At 52.3% G+C, this 18,201-nt stretch overlaps 6 protein-coding genes across 6 annotated transcripts; 3 read left to right on the top strand and 3 right to left on the bottom strand.

Moving 5' to 3' along the window:
• Positions 1–88: 88 nt before the first annotated feature.
• EI97DRAFT_382027 (Sec63-domain-containing protein) lies at positions 89–6,025 on the top strand (the record flags this gene model as incomplete). The annotated part of the gene is made up of 1 exon (XM_033795834.1): positions 89–6,025. One exon carries the CDS (start codon positions 89–91, stop codon positions 6,023–6,025), a length of 5,937 nt encoding a protein of 1,978 aa, XP_033651607.1.
• An 89-nt stretch (positions 6,026–6,114) lies between these two features.
• EI97DRAFT_460464 (uncharacterized protein) lies at positions 6,115–7,210 on the bottom strand (the record flags this gene model as incomplete). Its single annotated transcript, XM_033801115.1, has 2 exons — positions 6,115–6,460; positions 6,516–7,210. 2 exons carry the CDS (start codon positions 7,208–7,210, stop codon positions 6,115–6,117), a joined length of 1,041 nt encoding a protein of 346 aa, XP_033651606.1.
• Positions 7,211–7,939: 729 nt separating this feature from the next.
• Positions 7,940–8,899, bottom strand: EI97DRAFT_502954 (uncharacterized protein; the record flags this gene model as incomplete). The annotated part of the gene is made up of 2 exons (XM_033802769.1): positions 7,940–8,787; positions 8,866–8,899. The coding sequence occupies 2 exons, from the start codon at positions 8,897–8,899 to the stop codon at positions 7,940–7,942; spliced, it is 882 nt and encodes a 293-aa protein (XP_033651605.1).
• A 773-nt stretch (positions 8,900–9,672) lies between these two features.
• Positions 9,673–10,527, bottom strand: EI97DRAFT_460462 (kinase-like protein; the record flags this gene model as incomplete). The annotated part of the gene is made up of 2 exons (XM_033801114.1): positions 9,673–9,742; positions 9,794–10,527. 2 exons carry the CDS (start codon positions 10,525–10,527, stop codon positions 9,673–9,675), a joined length of 804 nt encoding a protein of 267 aa, XP_033651604.1.
• A 2,414-nt stretch (positions 10,528–12,941) lies between these two features.
• EI97DRAFT_382075 (uncharacterized protein) lies at positions 12,942–13,409 on the top strand (the record flags this gene model as incomplete). Its single annotated transcript, XM_033795839.1, has 1 exon — positions 12,942–13,409. The coding sequence occupies one exon, from the start codon at positions 12,942–12,944 to the stop codon at positions 13,407–13,409; it is 468 nt and encodes a 155-aa protein (XP_033651603.1).
• Positions 13,410–15,062: 1,653 nt separating this feature from the next.
• Positions 15,063–15,476, top strand: EI97DRAFT_345540 (uncharacterized protein; the record flags this gene model as incomplete). Its single annotated transcript, XM_033794777.1, has 1 exon — positions 15,063–15,476. A coding segment is annotated over one exon (414 nt), but the record flags the coding sequence as incomplete, so codon positions are not given.
• Positions 15,477–18,201: the final 2,725 nt, after the last annotated feature.

Below are 18,201 nucleotides of genomic sequence, written 5' to 3'. Positions count from 1 at the left end.
TTGTCGATAACATCTTCGTGCAATTGCAGAGCACCTTTAGGGGGGAACTCCCATCGCACATCTCCCACCGCAAGAGCCGTCCCGCGCCATGCCTTCTACTCTGCAGAATGCCCAGGCGGCTTGGGTGGAGCAGCTCGAGGCAATGCGGAAAGCCATTGCAGAGCTGGGTCTTCCGTCCGAACCCTCGCAGCGTGCAGCCTACGGCGACGACCTGAATCTGGACAGCGATGACCTCTCGGGGATTAGCAGTGGCGACGACATCTGGGACCTCGTCAGCAATGAACCTGAGGATGAGTACAGCAGCGGCTACTTGGATGCCGAGTTTCAGCCACAGATGAGCAAGTCGGTGTACGGCGAGCGGTGGTTGGCACAACAATGCATCGAGGTGACCTCTAGAGGGGAGGGGCTGGATGCCAGTGTTCTGGAGGAGCAGCTTCTGTCCATACTGGCGAGCGACAGCAACGACGAGGAACTGCAGATGTTATTAGCAGACATCGTAGGATATGGAGAACTCGACTTGGTAGCAGAGCTGATCTCTCATCGGGCGGAGCTAGTGACGGCCCCACGAGCGCAAGCATTGAAACCGGCGGTGAGGGGACACCTTCAAACAAAGGAGGAGAGGGAGGAGGCGCTTCGCCGGCAGGACTATGCCCACAAGCATGCGGTGCTTGCGCCGGCTCTCGATAGAAAAGGCCCACAGTACCCGCACGTCTATCGAACCCATGAAGCGGGGAACAAACTCTCTGCGTATGGCAAGAAATATGTCCTACCACACAACCACCAGCATTATGACGACAACATATACGAGGAATACACGATACCGGCCACGCCTGTGGGCACCATTGCCGCTGGTCAAAAGTTGGTTGAAATAGCAGACTTGGATGGCCTTTGCCAGCGAACATTCAAGGGATACAAATCCCTGAATCGCATGCAGAGTCTGGTCTACCCGGTTGCGTATTCCACAAGTGAGAATATGCTCATATGCGCCCCCACCGGTGCAGGCAAGACGGATGCAGCCATGCTCACAATCTTGAATACCGTAGCAAAATACACCATTCCAAATCCCATAGAGAACCCGGAAGCTACCGACTTCACCGTCCTCTCCGAGGATTTCAAGATCATTTACGTTGCACCCATGAAGGCGCTCGCCGCCGAAGTGACTGAGAAACTGGGCAAGCGGCTTGCGTGGCTCGGTATCAAAGCCCGTGAACTGACGGGGGATATGCATTTGACCAAAAGAGAAATAATGGAAACCCAGATCATCGTAACGACGCCTGAGAAGTGGGATGTGGTGACCAGAAAGAGTACCGGAGATACCGGGTTGGTGCAGAAGGTCCGCTTGCTGATCATAGACGAGGTGCACATGTTGCACGATGAGCGTGGTGCGGTACTGGAGAGCTTGGTGGCAAGAACGCAGCGGCAGGTTGAGAGTACGCAGTCACTGATTCGGATCGTTGGACTGTCTGCCACCCTTCCCAACTATGTCGATGTCGCCGACTTTCTCAGAGTGAACAGAATGGCTGGCCTCTTCTACTTCGACGCGTCCTTCCGCCCCGTGCCTCTCGAACAGCATTTCATTGGAGTCAAGGGGAAGCCCGGTACCGCAAAATCGAGGGAGAATCTGGAGAACACTGCGTTCGACAAAGTGGCAGACATGCTTAGGCTTGGCCACCAGGTCATGGTGTTCGTCCATTCCCGAAAAGATACTGTCAAGTCAGCCAGAACGCTATATGAGAAGGCGATGGAAAATCAATGCACCGAGCTGTTTGACCCGACTGGCCACCCGCGCTATGACATGGCCGTACGTGACATGAAGCAGTCCAGAGGAAGAGAATTGCGCGAGCTGCTGCCGAAAGGAATGGGTACCCACCATGCGGGCATGCCTCGGTCTGATCGAAATCTCATTGAGCGACTTTTCGCCGAAGGCGTCATCAAGGTCCTGTGCTGTACTGCAACACTAGCTTGGGGTGTCAATTTGCCGGCCGCCGCGGTCATCATCAAGGGCACTCAAGTCTACAGTGCGCAAGAGGGAAAGTTCACCGATCTTGGGATTCTCGATGTATTGCAGATCTTTGGTCGAGCAGGTCGTCCGCAGTTTCAAGATACCGGCATCGGTTTTATCTGTACCACACACGACCGACTGGATCACTATCTGAGGGCCGTTACGGAGCAGCAACCCATCGAATCGCGATTCTCAGCCAAGCTTGTCGACAATCTCAATGCAGAGATAGCACTCGGCACTGTGACCACTGTACAAGAGGCCGTACAATGGCTGGGCTACTCCTATCTCTTTGTTCGTATGCAGCGAAGCCCTATGAACTACGGCATCGAGTGGGCGGAGATCAGCAACGACCCCCAGCTTGTTCAGCGGCGGAGGAAGCTCATCGTTGACGCGGCAAGAGTGCTCCAGAAGAGTCAGATGATCATTTTCAACGAGACGACAGAGGATCTGCGTTCAAAGGATGTTGGTCGCATCGCCAGTCAATTCTACGTCCAGCAAACAAGTATCGAGATTTTCAATACAATGATGACTCCTCAGACCTCCGACGCTGATGCTCTGGCCATAGTCAGTATGAGCGGCGAGTTCGATCAGATACAAGCGCGTGATACGGAGGAAAAAGAGCTGTCAGCACTTCAAGAGGAAGGATATGTAGTGGCCGAGGTCAAAGGCGGCGTGGGAACACCCCACGGCAAGACCAACGTCCTGTTGCAGGCCCATATATCTCGTGCGCGACTGGAAGACTTCACGCTAGTCTCTGACACCAATTACATCACGCAAAATGCTCAGCGTATCGCGCGTGCGCTCTTCATGATAGCACTCAATCGGCGCTGGGGATACCAGTGTCAAGTCCTGCTCAGCCTCTGCCTGTCCATCGAGCGCCAGGTGTGGGCCTATGAACACCCCCTCCATCAGTTCGACCTTCCTCAACCGGTCTTGCGTCACTTGGACGAGAAGTACGCAGTCACTTCCATTCCCGCCCTGCGCGACATGGAACCCGCTGAGATTGGGCAGCTTGTGCATAACCAGAAGATGGGCATGGTCATATCAAAGATTCTGGATAACTTCCCTACCCTGAGCATTGAATCTGAGATAGCGCCCCTGAACCGTGACGTACTCCGTATCCGGCTTTGGCTCACCCCAGACTTCAAGTGGAATGATCGTCATCATGGGACTTCAGAGTCCTTCTGGGTCTGGGTGGAGAACTCCGAGACGTCTGAGATCTATCATTACGAGTTCTTTATCCTTTCCCGGAAGAAACTCTACGATGACCATGAGCTGAACTTCACGATTCCGCTCTCGGACCCTCTACCTTCGCAAATTTACGTGAGAGCTCTTTCGGACCGCTGGTTGGGGGCGGAGACAGTGCACCCCATTTCGTTCCAACACTTAATCCGACCGGATACAGAAAGCGTCTACACGGATCTTCTCAATCTCCAACCTTTACCCATCACGGCCTTGAAAAACCCACTCTTGGAAGAGCTGTACGGCCAGCGTTTTCAATACTTCAACCCCATGCAAACGCAGATCTTCCACTGCCTCTATCATACCCCCGCAAACGTACTACTGGGATCTCCCACCGGTAGCGGCAAGACAGTGGCTGCCGAGCTTGCGATGTGGTGGGCATTTAGAGAGAGGCCCGGATCGAAAGTCGTATATATCGCCCCGATGAAGGCCCTTGTCCGCGAGCGAGTGCAAGATTGGGGGAAAAGACTTGCCGGTCCGATGGGACTGAAACTCGTCGAGTTGACTGGCGACAATACACCGGACACTCGGACTATACGAGATGCTGATATCATCATCACCACCCCGGAAAAGTGGGACGGGATAAGCCGCAGCTGGCAAACCCGCGGTTATGTCAGACAGGTCAGCCTGGTCATTATCGACGAGATCCATTTGCTTGGTGGTGATCGTGGGCCAATTCTCGAAATCATCGTGTCCAGAATGAACTATATCGCTTCCCAAAGCAAAGGATCCGTACGACTCTTGGGCATGTCCACAGCGTGTGCCAATGCCACCGATCTTGGAAACTGGCTGGGGGTGAAGGAGGGCCTGTTTAATTTCCGCCACTCCGTTCGGCCAGTCCCTCTTGAGATATTCATCGATGGTTTCCCGGAGCAGCGTGGCTTTTGTGCTCTCATGCAGTCGATGAACAGGCCGACGTTTTTGGCCATCAAGGCGCATTCTCCAGATAAGCCAGTCATTGTATTTGTCGCCTCACGCCGACAAACTCGTCTCACAGCGCGGGATCTCATCAATTTCTGCGGCATGGAAGATAACCCGCGACGGTTCCTACATATGTCCGAGGATGATCTCGCGCTGAATCTCGCCCGGGTAAAGGACGAGGCGTTGCGAGAGGCGCTCAGCTTCGGTATAGGCCTCCATCATGCTGGTCTTGTGGAGTCCGACCGGTCCTTATCCGAAGAGCTGTTTGCGAACAATAAGATTCAGATCCTTGTAGCCACAAGTACACTTGCCTGGGGCGTCAACCTTCCAGCTCATTTAGTAGTCGTTAAAGGCACCCAATTCTTCGACGCAAAAACAGAGGGTTACAAGGATATGGATTTGACAGATGTCCTTCAGATGCTTGGTCGCGCTGGACGCCCGCAGTTCGACTCCTCCGGCATTGCACGCATTTTCACGCAGGATGCAAAGAAAGAATTCTATAAGCACTTTCTCCACACGGGGTTTCCTGTCGAGTCTTCGCTTCATCAGGTTTTGGACGATCATCTTGGTGCTGAAATCGCGGCTGGCACGATTGCAACGAAACAAGATGCTCTTGACTACTTGACTTGGACATTCTTCTTCAGGCGCCTTCACAAAAATCCATCCTTCTATGGACTCGAAATCTCTGCTGAGGAACACAACACCGTTGCCGCCCAAACTATGGCCGATGACTACATGGTGAAGCTAGTCGAAACATCGCTGAAGGAACTCGCTGAATCGTCATGCATATCAATGGAGGGGGACGAGATTGGTTCTACAGCACTCGGAAAGATCATGAGTTATTACTACCTTTCACACAAAACTATAAGGCATTTGGTCAAGCACGCCAAGCGAGCGGCCTCGTTTTCCGATGCCCTAACGTGGATCTCTCAAGCCACGGAATACGATGAGCTCCCAGTCCGGCACAATGAAGACCTGATCAATGCAGAACTCTCAAATGCGCTTCCCTTGAAAGCCGACAGTTTCGGCCTTCCTATGTGGGATCCTCACGTAAAGTCTTTTCTCCTCCTCCAAGCCTACTTCTCGCGCATCGATTTGCCAATATCAGACTATGTTGGTGATTTGACGAGCGTTCTCGACCAAAGTATCCGTATCGTACAGGCCGCTATCGATGTTTTGACGGAAATGGGGTATCTTTCAAGTGTAGAGGCTTTGATCACCCTCTTGCAAGCTATCAAGTCTGCTCGGTGGCCTACTGATGGCCCTCTGTCCATCTTCCCGGGAGTGGACGTGGATCAGGAGAAGAAACGTCTGGAGCACCCGAAAGCTTACCCGACCAATCTCGTGGAAGCCACAACAGCCCCTTCCGGGGTGGTCGAAAAAGCCGGACGACTTGCTGGAGTTCCTGGTGCGGTAATGAAACGGTTCCATGAAGCGGTTTCTAGATTACCCGTTCTCAAGGTTGAAGTGGGAAGTGTGACCGCCGCGTCTATCCAGGTCAACCTGCGTCGGATCAATCCAGCGAGAAGCGGGCAAGAAGGCGTGCGCATCTATGCTCCACGGCACCCAAAGCCGCAGTCGGAGGGCTACTTTGTCATTCTAAGCTACTCTGGCACCGACGAGCTAGTTGCACTCAAGCGCGTGAGTTGGAACACAGGTTCGGAGAGGAGTGCCGCCTCGCAGCCGAATTCCAAACTCTCTGCCACTGCCAACATGAGGATTCCGCCGGAAGTGCAAGGCAAAAAATTAGACGTCACAGTCCTGAGCGATGCATATATCGGGATGAAGTGGGCAGTCAGAGGGGTAGATGTCCCACAGGCACCGACTGTAGAGGATGGAAAGGAAAAACAGAAATCTTGAATGGTTGACTCGGCTGAACGGCTGACTACCTGGAGACTCGGGAGAATGGTACTTTCCGCTAGTCTCAATGCCCAAAAACTATGAAGCTATCATCTTCGTACTGATGTTCTGTCCCCCTGGTCACAATAATCGTCCGTTTCATTACATTCAACATCGGTGTTATCGCCGGTATCCAAATCATCACTCTCGCTGTCATCCGCTCTGTTGTCGTCTGTGTCATCCCTTTCGCGATCCTCTATCTCGGCGTCTGTATTATACTTGTCCATTTCATCATCTTTCATCACATCAGCTTTCTTATACTCGTCCACATCTTCGCCCTCAGCTAAATTCCCCTTTCTGCCATGCGCTTCCTCCTCCTCATCATTACTGGATGTATCACAGTCCCTGTCGGATATAGGAAGCGCATATTCTCCCGGCTCGTACCGTGGGGAGTGCCTGTGGAAGTATTGCTGGGTCCGACCCGCGTTGAACTTTGTCCCTGTCGACGAACCGGACAGGCGCCCTCGCGCGCCTGACATACAGTACGTCTGCCATTCCGAAACTTGACCAGTACTTGTCCACTGCCGCTGCGGCACTCATGGCGTCAAAAACGTCGTCCGTGGGATGCGTGTCGCGCCAATGGCTCTCCAGCCTGGCGTCCTCTTCGAGTTTATAGATCATGTTTATCGCGGCGAGCTTCCCGGCATTCCAAGCATCACATGACTGCGCATACTTTTCCGACCAAGACTCGTCCCACTCTGCGATTTCCTTCAATTCTTCCCTGGTGTTCGTCAAGACGGCCATATAAGCCAGGTGGATATCGACGAGGCAAGACGGACACCGCTCGATCCTCTTGATCTTGGATTGTGACGTAATGGGATGGAGCACATGTTTGCACAAGCGGGCGACGCGGTGACGCGGCAGAGGAGCTTCTCGAGGATGGGACAGTCGGCAGGTGATGCGTTTCTCCAGATCCGAGTACATGGTAGACACATCGCGCAAACCTAGCTCCTGCTCTCTCCGCTTCCGTTGCCACTGCTGGAAGTCATGGTACTGGGTCGCTGTGGGGAGTCGCCCTCGATTCTGATGGGCAAATGGGAAAGGGTACGCCTCTCGGTGCCAGATGAAGTACCGCTGCAATTCCTTGCCGGAGAAGAGGAGCGAGGCGTCAGGCGGCCCGATAGTTGTTTTCGTTGCGTGCGGCATCGTGGAGTTGTTTGTGGCGAGGATGAGACGTGTGGAGCGTCCCACGGTTTGTCCCAGGCGGTCGAACACGGTCGAAGAGGAAAGATGGTGTAGCAAAGCGCTTGAGTCGAGCAGGGCACGGTGCGGACCAATATATAGGCATATGGAATGCGGAGACGACTTCGGTGACCTTGGCGTCGGTGAAAGTAGGTGAGTGAAGGTGGATATGGAAGCGCAAGGCAACGTTTGTGCGGGTTTACTTGAGGTATGAGAGTTTGGATCGGATCACATGTCCTCGTGAGATCGGATCGGCGCGCCCGACACATCTATGATGATGCTGTTGCGTTGACCGTGATGCTGCGCAGTGCCAGTTTCGACGCGTTACTCGTTCGGAAGATGGATGTTATTGTTGAGTGGACTCTCCGTTAGGTTGCGCTTTCCCTCTCACCGCTTCCACTTTTACATGCGCCACCAGGAACGACTGCGGCCTTGGGTCATGCGATTGCCTCTACTGTTGTATACCTACTCATGCGAAGAAGACACGCGTTCCGGTATTCAAATCACAAACCCCGAACTCACACTCCCACACGACTGTACCATTTCGTGTTCCCTCACTAGTCATACAGCGTGAGCCTTGATGAAGTCCTCCGCCACTGATAATGGCAGTGCTAACCGTACGATCTCCACCCGCCGTCGGTCTTGCATCGGGCCTTCCGTTTGCAACCACGCCCACAGAATGTCCGAGAAGAGCTATAGATCATCGACCGGAGTGGTTCCATCCATCCAGTTTAACTCGACATCCAACATATATTGCGAACCCCACCCGTTCGGGCTCTCTTCCCAGTCCCGAAAGTTCTTCACCATTTCATAAAATGTCTCTACTCTCTCCGCCGTCGGATTCCTGCACAGTTGATCTATGCATTCTAGCATTCCATCGGGCTTGTCTGGTGCTTGCTCCAGCACTTTCAGCATCCATTTATGGAACGGATACAACATCTCGTTGTGTGCGAGGACGAGTCTCGTGCCAAACAGAACCAACTTGCTCACAGCAGTAGATAACAAATAGGGATTGTCTCTTCTCTTCGCCTCTGAACAGTACCAATGCCACCCTTCCAGCTGCGCTCGAAACCTGACAATTCGGTCTCTTTTTTCCGCAACGGGGTACGTCACGACCTCTTTCAGTAGCTGTTCAAGCCCCTCCACGCGGCTGAAGAGAACCTTCGCCCCTTCGAATCCGAACCGCGCAGGCTCGCTGCCGCGTGCAGCGACGCGGCGGATGAAGTCAATGGAGATATACTTTCCGTCAAAAAACCCTCCCTCGTAAGTGCACAAGTCGAAATTTTTGAACGTGAGGCGTCGCCCGTTGGAGAGCAGGTTCGCGTAGTCTTCGTCGGAGAGGACGATGAGTATGTCAACATCGGATTCAGCATTTTCGAAGCCATGGGCTATAGAACCACTAAGGAGAAGTGCGAGGACGGAAGGGTCGGCCCAGAGATGATTCTTAATATTCTCAATAGATTGGGCGTGGTGCTCGTACATTGTGTATAGGTTCTCCGTGTTAAGCACTGACAACAGAATGAATTCTCGCAGCTGTCCGCCTGTAGAATGAAGTTGAAAGATGATAACGCATTTCAGACAGACTTCCCAGAGAATCTAAGGTATATGGGTAGACGTACAATGTCCGCTTGCCTCAGCGTAGTTGACAGTCATGCAAGACAGCGTGGCACAGAATAAGGGACCGGCCCGAGAACCCGCACCAGCAATCAGAGCCTTCCGGTGAAGCCAGGCATTTTGGAGTATAACGGTAGGACCAATCTCTGCTCAGGCAAAGGGACGGAGACATGGCGTATTAGGCAGCCGCGCAATTTAGTCGGCGATATTCATAAAGCAAAAGAGGGGGTCTATTAAAGGCTGGAGACATGTCTCCTCGGCTCCCATCCATTCCCACGGCGTGAGTCTTCACTTACCCTAGCCTTTCCGCCCCGCCCGACACCAACATAAACCACCACTAGCATGTGCGTCTACGCTGATATGCCATTCATTTACAGCCAGTGTGGCGTAAGGCCTAAACATGGGGTAATCCATCGCGCCTACAAGTTGTGTAGGCAACCCCGGAACATCAGCACTTATCGTCACTGCTCCGATGAATATGCAACCCCATCGCAAGACGTCCAATTCGGTTCCTCAAGGGTGACTGGGCCATGTCCAACATGCGCCGATCCTACAAAGACTCGTATCGAGGTAGGCGAGCCCTGATCTAATCTTAGCAGTACTAGACCGAGCTCCTACCTTAATTTAGACATACGTTGAAGGGTGAATTTGCGATGATAAAGCCGGAATATTGGCGAGCTGAATCACTACCGAGGGCGCAAGGGGGAGTGAAGGTGACTTGAAAGAAAACGCTTTATCGTGAGATTGTTCGGGAGAGTGTTCGGGGGACTGATGGTGTAGAAACGGGGCGGTGATACCAACTCATTCAAGGATTAATGGCGATGTTTCCGATAGGTAAATAGAGCAACGAGAAAGACGATGCTAGTAGATACAATAATATAGCTGCAATACTTATTAGCCGCAGAATCAGAGGCCACCGGCTAGGTCACTTACTCCATCCACCAGGGTTGACCGCTCTTTTCTTCCAGCGTATTTGCACGCCTGTCATTGAACTGCTTCCGAATGCATTTGACGTCATGCGCCGCCTCACCGGCGTCCCTATATTCCATTCTCCAGCACTTCTGAATAACCTCACCCAGGATCAGCGCGCTTGTATCCGGGAACTCTCCTGCACCAAATAGCTCTTCGATCTCTTCATCTTCCTTGTCGTGATATGGCTGCTGCGTTGTCTCCATCTCGTATAGTGCAGAGCCAAGCGCAAACACCTCCGACTGTATCGAAGGTTGTGTGGCTCGCATCTTTGGATGCTCTGAGTGAGGGCTGGGTAACACGTATGGTGCGGAGCCGTCAACCGATGCACCAGCGAAGTCAGACAACTTCACATCCTCAGCCCAGTCCAGCAACATGTTGTGCGGGCCTATGTCGACCTGGAACACACCACATGAGTGGACATGTTGCAGGGCCTCCGCAATCTGAGAAGCCCAGCGCAGTACATCTTGGGTCGGGGGCAGCTGTTGGGCAGCACGGAGGTCCCAGAGCCGCTTGCGGAGTGGGTACTGGAGGCGTTCGAGGACAATCATGCCTTTGTGTTTGTAGAGGACTTTGGCAATGTACGGATGTGAACCTAGGCGTTCGTAGATAGTGCATTCGATGGCAAGATCGCGTCGGCTTTCATCGGTGCCGCAAGGTGCCTTGATGACGGCTGACTCCGAGACTTCGAAGACCATGCTAGAAATGCCTCGAGAAAGGAAGGGAAGGTCAGACACGCGGCCTGGTATGGAAGGGTGCGGCTCCATTAGGAAGTACGTTAGGGGATGCTCCGCTCTTTTAGTCGCGAAGATCTATAGGAAAGAGTGGATTAGCGCTGGATATCGTGCGATCGGGGACTCTAGTTCAGTGGGCCAGGCATCGCCTAGTGAAAAGGTAAGCAAGCAAGAGCGAGGACCGAGATAGAAGGCTTGACGAGAAGGCCTGCTGTGTAGAATGTTAAAACCGTGCAAGGCTAGAGGTTAATTGTGCGCTGAATGCACGCGAGGAGAACAAGTTGTTAAGCGACGCGACGCGATGCGACGCGCATACGCCCTGTTTTACGTCTGCTAGAAAGTACCTTAAAGCACGTAGTAGATGCTAGGATAAGTTATTAGTAATCTATTAGCAGGCTATTAAATTAATAATAGCCTACTTATAATAGATATATATATTTATTACTTAGTAGATAGTATATAGAATATTATAGTATATAAGCTATTAGAAATAAATAAGCTATCACTTTATAATAGCTTAGGCTTTTAGCTTAAGTAATTAAAAATATAGAGTTTAAGTAGAATTTTATTTTCTTTACTATATAAGTAAAGTATATAGTAGATTAAAGTTACTTTTTAAAAGTTATATATATATAGGACTTAGTAAAAAGTTTAGACTTAAAAATATTACTTTAACTTAATTTTTTAAGCAACATACTTGTTTAATAATAGTAATGTACCTCACTGGTGAGCCGTCCTACCCGAGAGGAGCCCACAGATCGGGCCCGATCCCTCGCCCGATCCGGTATCGCATCAGGGTTGGTACCTCGGCATGGATCGGGCCCAATCCGTCCTAAAATGGGCATAGCATGACCACTTGGCTACTAAGGGGCGTGACCCTTAATCCCAACTTACTACGCAGTCCTAGTCTTTCTATCAGCGCTGCTATATATCTGTAAAGGTCCCACGGATAATGGTATGTCCTCTAGGAATCTTAGTTGGTCCTCGGAGATGAATGATAGGGTTCCTTGCATAGGGATGACACCGGGGATAATGGGGGTGACACCGGGGTAACGGAGGTGATACCGGGGGTAACGGGGGTGACACCAGGGGTAACGGGTATTTGAAAACCAAGTGTACTAGGAAGTACTTGATTTGAATTGAACACGATGAGCTGTAGGAGCTCATCGACTATAATTATATACTTCGTGATCACTCCGATCACTCAGCCCTCAGTGATCGTGCCCTGGTCACGTGCCTTGCGGCATAGTCCTGCCGCATCGGCGTAGTCTTGTACCACTTCTATTGGTACTTCATCAACCTTTGCCTCCTGACCCTGGTCTGGGAATCTATATCCGTAACAATATCTCCCACTGTTCCAGAGATCATAAACGCTTCACCTTAGGGAGGGGAATAATAGAGGGGATGGAGTTCAGCTGGGATGCACGACTGCTGGCTAACCAAGCACCACACCATAGGTTGGGTGCGATCACGATGAGCAATATGCAAGAGTGCTTCTGCTATCTTAGGAGATACCATGTGCTTGTTTGCAAAGAGCACGAAACAGGCATACAGAATATCGATGTACATCTGCAGGAGCAGCACGCGGCGGTCACCAGCACAGAGCGTGCAGCCATCGTAGTGTACTGCCGCCGCTGGCAGATAGCCGCGCTGCAGCAGGTCGAGCTGCCACCGCCGTTAGGGCCGCCGATTCGAGAGCTAGGAGAGCCGCTTGATGCATTACAGTGCATGTACAATGGTGACTGCTGCTCCCAATTCATTACTGTGAGCAAGAATATGCTGTAGAAGCACTGCAGGAAGGAGCATGGGCAAGCATGGAAAGGTGATACTGCTAGGCTATACCATAAGTGCAGACCTTCTTCCGTACTGGCAGGCTATAGCGGTACTTTCTTATAGATGCAGGGGAGGGCAGCAGCATGCCGTCTGCCCCCCGAGAGGCAGCAGACATCGTCCGAGAGCGGCTAGCTGAGTAGGAGGTGATGAAGCGCAGGTAGGAAGAGAAGGCTCAGGTGCTCGAGGCGTAGGTAGTGAAGATGGACAAGACAGGCTGGTTCAAGCGGACGGGCTGGCTAGAGCATCTTGCGAACCGGAATCTAGCCCATCTAGCCCATCAGATCCGGCTGCCCGATCGGGAGGAGGTGAGGCTGCAGCGGGCCATAGAGCTCGTCGAGCTGCTCGTGGAGAGGAGCGTTCAGGGGCTGTCGATGCTGGGGCAGGAGACGAGGTGGTGGCTGCGCAGCACCAGGCAGGAGGAGGTCAACATGCAGCTGATGGCTCGACTACAGAACCCGGAGAGTCAGGCTCGCTATGCTGGCTACATGGTCAAGTTCGTCTGCTATCTTCTGCACATCATTGCTGATGACAAAGCAAGAGCAGCAATGCAGGACAGTGACAGTGAAGAAGACAACTCAGACAGTGACCGTTCTGAGTCTGACAGGATAGGAAACAGCCACAATAGAGGCAGCAACAGCAACAGCAGCGGGAAAGAGAAGGACTGGCTGAAGGATGTGCGTAAGCTGTTTTGCTGGACTCCCAGGCAGCGGGTGCTAGCGGTAGTGCTGTGGGAGATGTTAGATACAGACAATCATGCCGAGCGGCATGAGGCTCAGCTCAAAGTGCTGCTCGATATGCTTACCTCCTTCATCTTTGCTTCCACTGGTGACAACCCATTCAGCAGTGGGCTGGTTCACTTTCTTGCTATGCTCGGCATCGATGCAGAGATGACTCGCTTGCGTATAGCGAAGAACTACTCGTATATGCTCGCTGGTGTCGTGTACTGCATACGAGTGCTGAGTGCAGAGAGGCTGCTTCCAGCTGCTTGCCGCAAAGAGCAGACTGCTTCTTGATGCTGCTGCTTGTTTGTGTGCACATGACGTCGGGGCAGCCAGGTAGAGGGTCGGAGATTACAACCATGCGGTATCAGAACGGGCTGCTGCAGGACCGCAACATCTTCATCATGGACGGGCAGGTAATGACAGTGGTGCGCTATCACAAGTCGTAGTCACAGTGGGACAAGCCAAAGGTAGTGCCACGTTTCTGCCGGCACGGCTAGGGCAGGTCATGGTGATATACCTGGCATACTTGCGGCCATTTCAAGAGTATCTCACGGTGCAGATGCTCGGCGGCAGCTTCAGCGACTATGTATGGGTGGATGAGCAGAGCCCGTAGGGGATGGACTGACTGACGCAGACACTCTGGCGGGAGACGGGCAAGAGGCTAGGGGTGGAGCTGCATACACTGGACTACTGACATGTGGCGGTTGGAATCAGGCGGGTAGTAGTAGATGAGCCATTCAGCAAAGGATATCAAGATGAGGTAGGGGAGATCGAGGAGGCTGAGGTGGACGAAGAGAGAGAAAGTGCATTGGAGCTGCAGAGTGTGCGGACAACGAGAATGGGGATTGGAAACTACAGTGTGCCGATCGATATCGTGAAGCATCTCAGTGTGCGATCGATCGAGGCATTCCGGCCGCTCAGTACACTGTGGCACCGCTTCTTAGGACTCGATAGGAGTGAGGGAGTGGGCGAGGGATGGAGAGATAGCAGTAGCTGGAGCAGGAGAACGAGTGGGCAAAAGCATAGCCGTGACGAGGAGGAGGAGGGAGACAGAGGACTCAGGCTCAGCGTACAGCGGAGAGAGGGCTGGGTCCATCATGGCAGTACTGGGAGAGAGGAAGCGATCCACAAGGCGATGCAGCAGATGCTTGGGCAAGAGGAGGTCAGCTTCCGGTCAGTAGAGTAGGAGCAGGCACTGTACATGGTGCTCGATGGGCAGACGCCGCTTGTTGTAGTGCTTCCAACAGACAGCGGCAAGAGCTTGCTGTTTACAGTGCCGGCTTGCATGGACGGCAGTGGGGTGACGGTAGTCGTTGTGCTATATCGAGCACTGATTCAGGACTTGGTAGGCCGTATATAGAAGTGCGGCATCCGCTGCATGGAGTGGAAGCATGGGGAGAGCAACCCAGCAGCTGTTGTAGTCATTAGTGCCGACATAGCAGGCGACACTATTAGCAAAGGGAACTTTCTTGGGTATGCAAACATGCTAAGTGGCAAGGGGCTGCTGCGGTGGGTGGTCGTGGATGAGTGTCATCTTATCTTCACATCGAGCGACTGGCAGCTGAAGCTGGCACTGCTGAAGAATCTGCGGCTGCTGCCGTGCCCGCTCGTACTACTCACGGCGACGCTTCCGCCAGCATGGGAGGGTGAGCTGGCGTCGAGCATGCTGATTCAGTGTGTGACGTATATCCGGGCGAGCACAGTGCGGCCGAATATGCGCTACTTTGTGTCGTGGTGCGAGCGTGGCAAGGCTCAGGAGATGACACTGGCGATATGCCGGTGGCAGCAGCAACGGCTGGCCGATCGAAGAGAAAAGGGGGTCGTGTACTGCCGCAGCAAGCAGCAGTGTGAGGATGTAGCGGAGGCACTTGGGTGCGGATACTATCATGCTGGGGACCCAGACCGTGGTGAGCAGCTCGAGCAGTGGCTGAAGCTTGAGGATAGATCATAGCTACATCAGCGTTAGGGATAGGCGTGGATTTCCTCGGCGTGGTTTCTATACTGCATATAGGGATGCCGTGGAGCATGATCGACTACGTGCAGGAGAGCGGGCATGGAGGGCGAGCTGGTGAGCGAGTGGACTCCATCATTCTTGTTGAGCAGGGCGAGGTAGAGCATACGATGGAGCAGAAGAGTGAGGACTTGGACGTGCAGGCAATGGGCATGTTTCTTATCGGGAGCGGGTGCCGGCGAGGGCTAATGAGCAGCTACTTGGATGGCAAGTGGGTAGAATGCAACGATATCGAGTCGGCTGAGTGTGACCGGCACAGCGAGGGGGTTCACGAGTGGCAGGACTCACAGGTGGAGACAAGCTGGGAGTGGCAGCAGGTGCAGGAGATGATGGACGAGCTCCGTGAGGGATGTGTGGTGTGCTGGGTATTGGAGGAGACAGGGACCGGCAGGTGGCAGGAGCACAGGACGATGCAATGCAGGGTATACGTGGGCGTAACAGGACTCGAGCTCGATGCGTTTCGATGGGGGATACGTGATGGAGGTGGCAGTCACAGCTGCCGGCGGTGCTGGGTCAGTCAGAAGTACTGTGCGATGAGCGAGGCAATTAGCAACCGATGTCAATGGCCGAATGTAGTAATACCTGTGGCAAGAGCAGCTGCAGAGAGGAAGGGGTTGACATAATCCGAGCATGGGGATATCGTGGAGAGCTTGGTGAAGACTGGCAGGAGTATGCACTTTGGCTAGGCAAAAGGCATACAGTTCGGGTGTGGGGAGAATATGTTAGCAACGCGATGGTAGTAGTTATTCGAGTACTGCAGGCGTGGCTCAAATAAGAGAAAGAGAAGGGGAGCATGCAGATAGAGTAGCTGAATTTGAATTACTAGAGGTGTGCTTAGCAGTCGTAAGAGCAGTCAGCATAAGAGCAGCTAGCAACGATGTATAAGAGCAGCGGACTAGTAGAAGAAGGTTTACTAGGACCGTAGCAGGAGAAGAAAGGGGCTGTATCATGTAGGCAGATAAAATAAAGAAGAAATAGAGCATGTAGCAAGAGAAACAGGGAAGCAAGAGAAGCAGCGCAAAATAGAGGGGAAGTAAGGAGGTACGTAAGGGAGAGCGCATGAGATAGTAGGGGAGAGAGAGTAGAGTAAACGCAGTAGGCGACGAAGTAGAAGTAGGAGAAGAGTATAGTAGCAGGAGAGAGAGTAGCAGGTAATAATAGAGCAGAAGAGAGAGTAGCCAGTGCAGGAAAAAATAAGGAACAGCGTAAGGCGACGGTGTAGGAGCAGGTAGAGAGAGGGCAATAAGACAGCAGGGAAGATAGAAGAAGAAGAAAGAGGGTAAAGAGCAGCGAAGGATTAGCGTATATATTTGATTTACGCAAGCAAGAAGTAGACAGACAAGTAAGAGAGAGTATATAGGGGATATAGCAAATAGAAAAAACGTTAGATTATTTAGGAACAATAGTAGGGACGGTAGAAGCAGGGCAGGCGATGGTGCAGCAGAGAGCGCAGCAGGAGAAGCGGTGAATTAAAGGGTACAGAGCACATAGTAGAGAGCAGGAAGACAGTGACAGTAGAGGAGGCAGTAGAGAAAGCAGTAGATGTAGCAAGAGCAGGGCACAAGAGAGTAGCACGTAATTTAGCAGAGCAGAAGGTAATAGAGCAGGAGTGAGAGGAGAGAGTGCAATAGAACAGTAGGAGGAGAGGCAGGAGAGGAAAGGATAATCGTAGCAGAATAACGATAGAATAGGTAAGCAGAGCAGCAGTGAATAAAAGAGTAGAGAAACAGCAGGCAAAAGTGCAGGAGAGGAAAGAGGGGGATAACGTAGCGGAGCGAAGGCAGGAGGGGTCGAAGGGTAAAGGAGGAGGTAAAGGTAGAGTAAGAAGAGGGTGCAACAGGACAGCAGGGGTTAGGCAAGCGAGAGATAGAGCAATAAGAGCAGCAGGAGCAGCAAGAGGATAGCAGAGGCGGCAGGGGAGTGAGCGAGAATAGCAGCAGAGAAAGCAATAGAAGGGCAGCAGCAGTTGCAGGGCACAAGTAAGGGACAGCGCAAGAGAGAGTGTAAATTAGTTGTGAAAAGGGAAAGGGGGAGAGAGGGTAAGGGGACAGCGGAGGAGTAACGGTAGCGGAAGAGGCAGCAGAGAGAGAGAAGAGAGAGAGGGACAGGCAACCGTAGGATCAGGAGAGGGGGTAGCAGGAGAGAGATAAACGTAGTTGCGGCAGACAACGAAGCAGGGGCAGTAAAGGAGACAAGAGAGAGTAGAGAGATAACAAGGAAGAATAGAGTAGAAACAGTAGAGTAGGCAGCAGAGAGAAATAAAAGAGAGCTAATAAATTAACACGGCAGACAATAGGGCAGGAGGCACAGAAGAGAAAAAGGCAGAAGTAGCAGTTAAGAGAAGAGTAGAGAAAGACTACGTAGGAGAGATAGTAGCAGAAGAGGGTAGTATAGCAAGGGCAGAAGGCAAGGGAGTTAAGGACAGGAGTAAGCAAGCGTATTAGGCAGAAGAGTCAAGGAGAGTATAAGAGAGAGTGTAAGCAAAATAATAGAGAGTAAGATAAGGGGTAGAGCAAGAGCGAGTTTAATAGTAAGGGCAAGAGATAGCAGTAGCGTAGGCAGCAGGAGAGGCAACAGCGGGAGAGAGGCAGGAGATAGTAGTACATGCAGCAGTTAACAAAGCAGGCAGAAGCAGACAAACAGCAGGCGACGGCAGAGAGGAAATAGTAGCAGATGAGGGGGTAAGAGCAGTAGGGGAGGGAGTAGGTAACAGAGTAGAAGGACAGCAATAGGCGACAGAGGGGGAGCAGAGCAGGATAGAGTGCAATAGGATAGTAGAAGAGTAGTAGTAGAAGCAGCAGGAGCAACAGTAGGTAAGGGTGCAGGAGAGATATCAGCAGGAGAAGCGGCGGAAATAAAGGAGATATAGCAGATTTAAGAGTAGAAAGACAGTAGTAGATAACAGAGTAGGAGCAGCGGGAGAAGGGCACAAGATAGCAGCAGGTAAAGGCGATTAAGTAGCAGGAGAGGTAGCAGAGGTTAGGGTTAGGGTTAGGGTTAGGGTTAGGGTTAGGGTTAGGGTTAGGGTTAGGGTTAGGGTTAGGGTTAGGGTTAGGGTTAGGGTTAGGGTTA

This window comes from Westerdykella ornata, assembly GCF_010094085.1.
Source record: "Westerdykella ornata strain CBS 379.55 unplaced genomic scaffold EI97scaffold_22, whole genome shotgun sequence".
In the NCBI taxonomy this organism is placed as follows: Eukaryota; Fungi; Ascomycota; class Dothideomycetes; order Pleosporales; family Sporormiaceae; genus Westerdykella; species Westerdykella ornata.
Note: the sequence above shows the minus strand (reverse complement) of the source record. Positions and strands in the feature narration are given on the sequence as shown.